Source organism: Leptodactylus fuscus, chromosome 4 (genome assembly GCF_031893055.1).
Source record: "Leptodactylus fuscus isolate aLepFus1 chromosome 4, aLepFus1.hap2, whole genome shotgun sequence".
NCBI classification, from domain to species: Eukaryota; Metazoa; Chordata; class Amphibia; order Anura; family Leptodactylidae; genus Leptodactylus; species Leptodactylus fuscus.
Window position 1 is genome coordinate 200030141 of NC_134268.1, and position 10037 is coordinate 200040177.

At 44.4% G+C, this 10037-nt stretch overlaps 1 protein-coding gene across 3 annotated transcripts in view; it reads left to right on the plus strand.

Annotated features, from left to right (window-relative positions):
* Nucleotides 1-9574, plus strand: part of ARHGAP12 (Rho GTPase activating protein 12) — a 65154-nt gene extending 55580 nt beyond the window's left edge. For all 3 annotated transcript variants that reach the window (XM_075271603.1, XM_075271604.1, XM_075271606.1), the window contains 5 exons: nucleotides 1052-1150; nucleotides 1794-1871; nucleotides 4037-4171; nucleotides 5727-5829; nucleotides 7198-9574. In XM_075271603.1, the coding sequence (XP_075127704.1) occupies nucleotides 1052-1150; nucleotides 1794-1871; nucleotides 4037-4171; nucleotides 5727-5829; nucleotides 7198-7372 (590 nt within the window). In that variant the 3' untranslated portion in view covers nucleotides 7373-9574. The remainder of the gene's footprint in view (nucleotides 1-1051; nucleotides 1151-1793; nucleotides 1872-4036; nucleotides 4172-5726; nucleotides 5830-7197) is intronic.
* Nucleotides 9575-10037: the final 463 nt, after the last annotated feature.

Here is a 10037-nt window from a genome sequence, read left to right on the forward strand (position 1 = left end):
ATCACCAGTACCAAGGCAGTACAAATTGTATCAGTGAATCTAGGTACTGTATAGACTTCAATAGGGCAGTGCTGCGGTACCTACAATCACTGCTACACTTGTACCAGTGATCTTTGTGGGTCTGACCTCTGCAGATGTAATATTGATGACCTATCCATAGAAACCAGACAGAACCTAGCTCCAGCTATCTTATCCTAGAGGAGGAGTAGGGAGGAGAGGTGCTCGTTCATGTATTAGTCTCTCCATTCAGTTCTATGAGATTTCCAAGGATGGTGAAGCTTCACTGCAAAGCCTCCATAGTAGTGAATGAAGAGCCATGCATGCTGGGAAAATTCTCCTCTGACTGCAGCCATGACACAAGGATCAGGGCTTCCCTATTGTCAAGTTAGATAGATAGAACTGCATTTATCAGACATTTATGGGTCCCACGCACACAAGACAATCCGAACCAGAAACAGGACTCCTTGCATCATAGGGATGTTGGGAGTCCCTGCCTCTCCACTGTCTCATACTGTATAGAGTGCAGAGTCTATAGTCTTCCGGGCCAGGTTCAAACTGGTAAATCTAACTGATGTCTGGATTGTTCCTTGTGCGTGGGACCAAACGGGACACTGCTAATTTTATGTAGATGCACAAAACATGGGGAGACTCTCTTGTACCCTTAGAGCTGGGACACCAGCAGGCGTCTACCCCTGAACCCATGTCGGGTGTAGAAGAGGAGATGATGCCGTTCTCCAGTATAACCCACCAAGGCTCCTGACGCCTAGTGGGTGACCACATTAGACTCCACAGAAGCATGAGCGTCTAGCATAGTCACTCACTGCAACAACACAAAGCTATACAAGCACTATAGTTGAAATTGGGGGCTACAATGTACAGGCTATGATTTCTAAAGAAAAACAGAATACATTATAATTTTATTTTTTTTTCTGGAGTTTGTGAGTTTAGAACTAGCTTTGGATAAGGATTTAACCAGTTGTGTCTTTCCAGTGCTGCAAATCTAACAACATACCTGCAGAATGCTGATATTTGTCCCTGCTTCTGTTTGCAGATCCTGTATTCGGCTCCAGCCTGGCCAGTTTGTGCCAGAGAGAAAACACTACAGTGCCAAAATTTGTAAAGATGTGCATCGACCATATTGAAGAGCATGGTATGTACTTTATCATTATATTGGGCTGATCTGCTGCAGTACCAGGCATAGCCACAACTAAATGTATGGCACTGTGTCTGCTAGCTGTGGGTGTGCACTGCTCACCAGAACACCATGCCCTCTTTGTTTGGCAGATGGGCAGGGATACCTGAGATTGGACACTTAATGGTCAGATTTCAGGACTTTCTTTGGTAATGTACCTTTATCACCTGGACACAATCCAGATTTTTAAGCCTTGAGATATAACATACAAAGATATTGAACATGTTGAGGAGTAGATGGATAGATGGATCACCTCTGATGACCTCCTACCAATCTAATATCGATGGCCTGAAGTGAGGAAAAGCCTCTCTTGTTATGCGATTTTCCTAGATACTTTCTGTCTCAGTTCCTCACAGGTCTCACGATCTCTGCTTGCTGTCATTCCATTCCTTACTGCCATGTAGAGTCCCGATCTTGCGATTATTCTTCTCTATTCTGTATCTGATTTAGAAAAACTACTGCAAAGAAAGTTGTGACAGTCCCAGACAGACACGTAGATCTCTCTGGATACAGTTTCTAGTTGTCATCTCCTTCTCAGTATATCACACATGATCACAGACTGTCACTTCATTTATTCCTTTCTGGCGGCTTCTTCTTTTAGGCCTGGACATTGACGGCTTGTACAGAGTCAGTGGAAACCTCGCTGTGATACAGAAGCTCCGATTTGCAGTGACACATGGTAAGTTCCGATTTTCAGACAAACCTTTCCATATCCATCACGCTTGTCATTTATTTAGATGTATTTGTCTATAACAAGTCAGATACAATGGCACCATTACTATAGCAGTCTGAAACCACAACGACGCGCCTCCCTTTATCAGTCAGTAAGATGCTGAGACTTGTAGTCCCTCCTCTGGCTAAGTGCTTCATCTAGAGCAGTTACTATATTGTGACCGTAAAGGGATTATTTTTAATTTACTGTATATACTCGAGTATAAGCCGACTTTTTCCGCACATTTTTCTTGCTGATAAAGCCCCCCTCGGCTTATACACGAGTCAGGGTCCACGGAGCACAGAAAACTGGAAGGGGGAGGTCCTTTAGTGCTACTGCTCTGTGATTGGCTTGTATTGAGGTCACGTGACTGTGATGTCATCAAAGGTCCTGTAGCCACTGGTATGTAACATCTGCAGATAAGGTTGAGTCTAAATCCTAGTAGCTCCGCCCACACCAGAGTCCGATCACATGGTCATGACGTCATCAGAGGTCCTTTAGCACACTAGGATTTAGCATCTACCCTGCAGATGAGTGGCCAGGATTCATTGTGTCTTATGGAAGATGTCTGTTGTATGGAGGAGAGGAAGCTGCAGTAACGTGACACACACAGGGACCTTCCTTTAGTTTCTCTGCCTAGTAATGTCAGGCATTTGGGGTTATTAATTTAGTTTCAGTAACTCCATGTGCCTCACATTAATAACAGTTACCCCCATCATGTCCCTCCTATTAACCCCTGTGTGCCCCATATAAGGGTTACTAATATGTGAGACACATGAGGGGACTAATGAAGGACCTTAATTATGAAGATACCTAATTATTACCTCCATATGTCCCACATATCAGTAACTCTTATGTGAGGCACACAGGGGGTTAATGTGAGAGACATGATGGGGTTAAGTGCTATTACTATGAGGCACATGGAGTTACTAAGCTGCAATGCACATGACCAGACTATTTATCTGCAATGGTGGATCCACCCCTCGGCTTATACTCGAGTTAATAAGTTTTCCCAGTTTTTTGTGATGAAATTAGGGGTCTCGGCTTATACTTGAGTATATACGGTACTTCCCTAGTCCGGGAATCGCTGGGGATAGACTCCAGTCATATCACATGATCTGTTGCAGCGTTCTACCGTCAGGAGGTTCCACCTCTTCCTATCCAATTAATTACAATGGGGTCTGGCTTTTTTTCTTCTTTGTTTGATATATTCAGTTGGGGGCAACCTAGGGTGGGGGGGGGGGAGGGGGAGACATGATATTGTATTTAGTCAGCCCCCATAGCACAAGTAATTATTTACCTGTGAGATGGGGAAGGAGGGGACGGCGCGACCTTTGGATGAAATGCTGCTTTGGATCATCTGATGTGGTCCAACGCTGCTTCTGATCACATGACCCATGAATTGTGACGTGGCCGGAACCCCCTAGGTCCACCTTTAGAGGTCACCGGATAACTCCCTGCTTTACCGTTATCTTCAACTCATGGACATCTGGAGGACACAGATGAGTTGGAGTTGGGGCAGCATCAGATCCACTTTCTAAGACAGCGGGACAGCAAAGTAGAGGTGTCTAAAGGGTGTCCTGCAACCATAAGGACCGGTGCAAGTGCACTTTTGGCTCTATGGTTAAACGGCCCTGAATACTTGCTTGGTACCCCTGACATGAGCATAGTCAATTTTTGCCCTGTTACCTTGCCCAACAAGACCTACAAGTTTTCTTTTCTTTTTTACTTCTTTTTGTTGCAAGACGTCTTCTCGTCTGCTGTGATTTGGAATCTCCTTTAGTCTTTATGGCTGATATTGGGCTGTTACAGGAGCGTAAAACCTAAAGCTAAACAGTGATCCTGTTTCACCTTTGCTGCAATGTAGAGCACATCTCTATGTATATAGGGTGTCCTGAGATATATGAAGATCAGACACTTGGCTACTTCTTATAGTGTTCACATATCAGTGCAGATAGATAGATAGATAGATAGATAGATAGATAGTAGGCAGTGCATTGTACATGTTATATAGGGAGCACAATACAGATAAATGCCCTATACAACTACAATACTATGTTATGCAAAATAGAAATACATATTCGGCATTGAGACCTTTGTTATACCCCCCATTTTTTGCCTCTTTGTTGCAGATGAGAAGCTGGACCTGAATGACAGTAAGTGGGAAGACATTCATGTTATAACTGGAGCACTGAAGATGTTCTTCAGAGAACTGCCCGAGCCGCTCTTCACCTATAACCATTTCAACGATTTTGTGAATGCGATCAGTAAGTGCAAAGCCGATACTTGTCAGAAATACCGTGACCCATTCAGTTTAATCCTTTCACTGCAGGGTATGAAACTCCAACAGCATGGCAGTGAAAAGGGCTAAATAAATTTGAGTGCTGCCTAATTTTTGCTGCACACACATATACGTTGTACGTGTGTGTATAATATAATCCAGCAGATTTCACCCTTTGCATTGTGAAAGGTCAACTCTGCAGCTTTCCCACATCAGCATGCTGAGGACTGTAATGTCTGCAGCGTACTTCTAGTTTCCCATGGATTTTCTATGTTACATGCGAATAGGGTTTTTAAAGCCCCTATACACATCTCTTGTACTGCGGACTGCAATTCCACAGCACACATCCATGTATGAACCTGACCTTAAAGGGATTCTACCATTAAAATCACATTTTTTTTCTTGATAACATGAAGGAATAGCCTTAAGAAAGGCTATTCTTCTCCTACCTTTAGATGTCTTCTCCGCGCTGCCGTTCGGTAGAAATCCTGATTTTCGTTGGTATCCAAATGAGTTCTCTTGCAGCACTGGGGGCAGGCCCTAGTGCCCAAACAGCACTGGGGGCGTCCCCAATGCTGTGAGAGAACTCTCCAGCGCCGCCTCCATCTTCTTCTGGAACATCCTTTCTGTGCGTCTTCTTCCGGAGTTGGGTTCAAACTTCTAGGCCTCGGGCAGAGCAGACTGCGCATGCCCACAGCCACAAGAAAATGGCCTCTTACACAGTAAGTAAGCGTCCATTTTCTTGTGGCCCGTGGGCATGCGCAGTTGGCTCTGCCCGAGGCTTAGAAGTTTGAAACCAGCTCCAGAAGAAGACGTGTGAAGAGGCCGTTCCTGAAGAAGATGGAGGTGACGCTGGAGAGTTCTCTCGCAGCATTGGGGACTCTCCCAGTGCTGTTTGGACGCTAGGGACGGCCCCCAGTGCCATGAGAGAACTCATTTGCATACCGACAAAAAAACGGGATTTCTACTGAATGGCGGCGCAGAGGAGACCTCTAAAGGTAGGAGAAGAACAGCTATTCGTACGTGTTATCAAGAAAAAATGTGATAGAATCCCTTTAAGGCTCTGTTCACACCTCCGTCAGATTCCATTATTATTGATAGGAAGGATAGCAGTGCATATATGATGCAGTTTGTCGCATCAAAATCACTGACCCAACTATAAGTCTCTGGGTCTCTTGGTTGCCGCCTGTCTCTGTACCAATAGTACATGACAACACACCACCAAATCTTTGCAGAAAAACAGCACAGAATTGAAGTTCACGCTTTATGTTGTTTGATTTCCTTTGGACTGATTTCATGTGCGATTGCGATTTAGCATGCACGTGGCAAACCTATATATCAATCTAATTTAGCTTATAGCTATAGGGTTTTCCTGAGGGTCTACTATCCTATTGTCTAACTCTGAGCTGTAGTATCCCATGAGATTTCACTGGTAGTTCCCGATTACGGCCACTAGAGGGCAATGCAGAATAGAGGATAACATTGCTATGTAGATCTTGGCACTCGTGCACATAACGCTTTTTTCCCCCCTTCCTTTTCAGAACAAGAGCCCAAGCTCCGTGTTCAGGCAGTCAGAGATTTAATTAAAGTGTTGCCAAAGCCGAACCAGGACACAATGCAGGCGCTCTTCAAGCATCTCAAACAGTGAGTTGAAAGTATTGAGCACACGATAGATTTGTCATTGAATTCTTTGATTTTTTTTCTTCTATTCCTCTCGTAAGTGGCATTTTAGCTGAGCTCAGTTGTTTTCTCGCGCGGGAATCTGAAATCCAAGCATCGCTGCTGAGAAAGAAAAAGCTTATAATTGGTGCTTAAAATTCAGAGAGGCTGTCACAGGCTTGTAGGATACGTGATAGTGGAGTCCGCGGATCTGACGGGTAAAAACAGCAATTCGGCAGCTAATAAACTAGTTTACAAGCAGTTATAATACTAGTGGCAGCGCTCTATGGATATGGGTAGAGAAGTCGTCTCAGTGGTGGTGTATGGGAGACGTTATTAGGCAACATGTGCAGTCTGCGGGTCAGTAAAAAAAGTATCATTGGTGACCCATCCATTCTGTTGAATGGGCCCAGCCCCAAATGCGGACAAGTATAGGATCTGCTCCAGTATTTGCAGCTTTTAAAGAGGACACATGCGGTTTTATATACTGCTAGAAAGCAGACAGCGCGCTGAATTCAGCGCACTGTCGGCTTTCCCGTTATGTACCCCAGTGCAAGAGATATCGGTGCCGTTGCTGATACCTCTTCACTGTCAGAATGGCGTTCCTGACAATCTTGCTGGGCTGTGAGGAACGCCCCTCTTGATAGTACTGTCCATAGCCCTATACTGTCATAGAGGGCATCCCTTACCGCCCAGCAATGATGCCCCCTCTATCCTCCTGACAGTACTTGTCCATAGACTAACACTGGGAGAGAGGGGGTGGGGTGTTCCTCACCATTCAGCGTTATCGCTGGATGGTAAGGATACAACCCCTATGGACAGTATAGGGCTATGGACAGTACTATCAAGAGGGGCGTTCTTCACAGCCCAGCAAGATTGTCAGGAACACCCTTATGACAATGGAGATATCAGTAACGGCACCGATATCTCTTGCACTGGGGCACATAACGGGAAAGCCGACAGTGCGCTGAATTCATGAGATACATGAAAGGTCCTCTTTAAATGCAGCCTGGGCATGCTATAGGGCAAAGTTCCCCAGACATAGCATACATCAAACATATCCATAGACCCCCATTCTTACAACAGACTCCATTATCCATTGGACATCCATCATCTAGTTATTGCCACTTGTTCCCATTGTTCTCCTCCTGTAGGAAGACACCAGTCTCTCTAGCACCACCTACAGGCAGCTCCTCAGTAAGTCAACGTCCGAGCCATTAAAAAGTCTTGACCTTTGACTAGGCCCGTCATCCAATCCAAAGCCCGACCTGTAGACGGCGCTGAGGAGTCAGTATATATTAGGGTGCTGGCTGGCCCTAGATCTAAGTCTTACATTCTCTCTTATTTTCCCAGCGTTGTGGAAACCGGAGAGAAGAACCGAATGACCGTTCAGAGCGTAGCAATAGTATTTGGTCCAACGTTACTAAAACCGGAGCAAGAGACTGGTAATATCGCCATTCACACGGTCTATCAGAATCAAATCGTAGAGCTCATCCTGCTGGAATATAACTCCATATTCGGCCGCTGATGTCACGTTTCTCGCTCGGAGCCGCCCCTTTGACCATCTCATCCTGAAGGACCCCTTTATAATATTATTATTATTATTATTATTTACATTACTGATATTTTTATTTTTTTTTTGGTTTTTTTTTTTGGACCAAACTGTTCCGTGCTGACCTTTTGCACTTGTACAAAGACGGAGAGAACCTCTGCAGGTCCGGACGTCGTGACTGACGCGGCATCATCTGTTCATGACTCTTTATATCATGTTTTTTTTGGGTTTTTGGAAATTTTTTTTTTTTTTTTTTTTGCATTCGGTTGCTTTTTTTTTTTCTTAACAGAACTGCAAGTCTAACACAGACACTGGATTGACTGGAAAATAAAACTACTAATATCACACCGTAGACGACCTTTGATCACTATTGCTTGCGCTGAAGTGTGTGAAGCTGACAATTGTAGTGAAATTGCATCTCGTACGTGTCTCTCGATGCCGACAATGACTTGTTATGTGCAGGCATGCCGTATGCCGGTCAGTAACCATCGCAACGTCTGATCTCTCAAGCTTGATATTACCGCTAACATTTTGGCTTCGGTCATTATGGCCTTGAAGAACTGCACAGTACTAATATTGTCCTATTTATACCACTCAGATCCTATCCGGGATTCTTGTATTTTCTTGAACTGACTTTTGATTGTGTGTAATAGTCGCGTATTCTATTACATGACATTACTGAGTATTCAAGAGCGCCTGCCCCTACAATGTGTACAGGCAGAGATATAGTGCTGGAGTTGGCCTCTGGTCAGACTTTACATAGTTATATCTGGACTGGGAGGACCACCCCTGTAGTCACAGGCTCTAGTTTGGGTTCGCCACTCTGCTTTCCCAGTATCCTGAACGGTTTATAGGTCTGTTATGGAGAGAGAGCCCTGTATTACTGCATTAAATGGGTAATGGTTACAATTACGCACAGTTCACACTAGCGTCCGGGTCCGTGGAAGATTTCTGCAACGGATTTTTCTGCACAGTCTGCCGTGGCAGGCATATAGGAAACGTGGCGACTACCGTTGCGGGATCTGCAGTGTTAGTCATACTGATCATCACCCAGCTCTCCCAGAACCAGATATAACTAGAAAATGGCTGTGTCGATTTTAATGAGGTTGTCCAGGCTGGAATGGGCTGACCAGGGGTTTTTACTTGTTGTACCTAGGAGTTTCGGGCCGGTTCTGAAACCGGGTCATGTGATTGGAACCGGTCCCCGGGTCGCGCTATCTCCTCCTACTTACTAGTGCTATGAGGGGGCTGACATTACTGTAGTCAGCCAGGGCTCTTAACATAGTAAAAATGGGAGTAGTCAGAGCGACCCTGGGCCAGGTGCTGGTCTAATCTGGTGACCCAATGTCAAACCAGCCCGGTACCCCTAGATACAACACTTAAAAACCCCAGAAGGCATAAAAAAGTCAGTGGTCAACCCCTAGATTCTCTTTCAAAAACAGCGCCACCCTTGTCCACAGGTTATGTTTGGTATTGCAGCTTAACCCCATTTACTATAATAGAGTAGAGCTGTAATAGCAAACACAACCCATGGACAGGCGTGGCGCTGTTCCTGAAAGATTAATCCTGGACAACCCCATAAACACGAGAGGTCAATTCACAATCTGCAGCTGTATAGAGTTAGATTATAGTGGGCATGCTCTGTAACCTCCTGTGGCCATGATCATCCTGGGGTATTATAACAGTACACTGATGTATATAGACGCCAGCGAGCTGACGAGGCTTTGGCTCACTGTATATAATGAACGCTGTATAGTCTTATCTTCTGCTTCTCCTTCACACTTTCTAATGCAATACAGGCAGCTTCTTCTTTCCTCCTCCTCCTCCTCGGTAAATCTTCTGCCTCCTTGGACTAACTATATGCACTTTTAGATGGGAACTATTTTATTTGCTGGTAGACCTTTTATGCCTAGGTACTGGAAATATGTAAAAGGCTGACGCCGGCGGGTTATTTAATATGTACAGTCTATTTTAGAGAAAAACGGATACCGCGGAAGAAAGTTCTATATTTCATTGTGCCTGTCGGTAAGAAAAGACCATAAAGGTGCCCGTTTATGAATTGGTATGGACATGAAAGAACAAATCACTGACCTGTGAAGTAAAGTATTTCTATTACATTCTACAATGTAAACCAATTTGTAAAATAAAAGTGAAATTGGAAGATTTTGTTACTGGAAATGCAGCGTGAAATTTTATTATTTTTTGTTATTTTCGGTGTATTTTTATGCTTCCATGGACGTCTCTTAGAAAGGAAGATACAAGGACGAAATTGAAATGACACCATAAGAGGGGGCGGCTGATGGTCATAAGGCTTCAGATCCCTTAAGGCCCCACGTTGCAGAAAATCAGCTTTATTTTGTTGCAGATTTTGCTGCGTTATTTTGAGCCAAAGCCAGAAGTGGATGGAGCAGAAGTGAGAAGTAGAAGAACTTCCTATAGATTTCCCATTATTTTTGGAGTTATTCTTGGCATTGGCTGAAAAAGCTGCAGCAGAATCTGCACAATAAATTTTGCGTTTCCGCAACGTGGGGCCTTAACCAAAGAAGAGCTTTCATGTCCTCTAATATCGGTCGTGTTATATAACATTGCAAAGTTGACCATGCAGTGAATTTCAGCACACCACCTGCTTTGTCGTTATTAT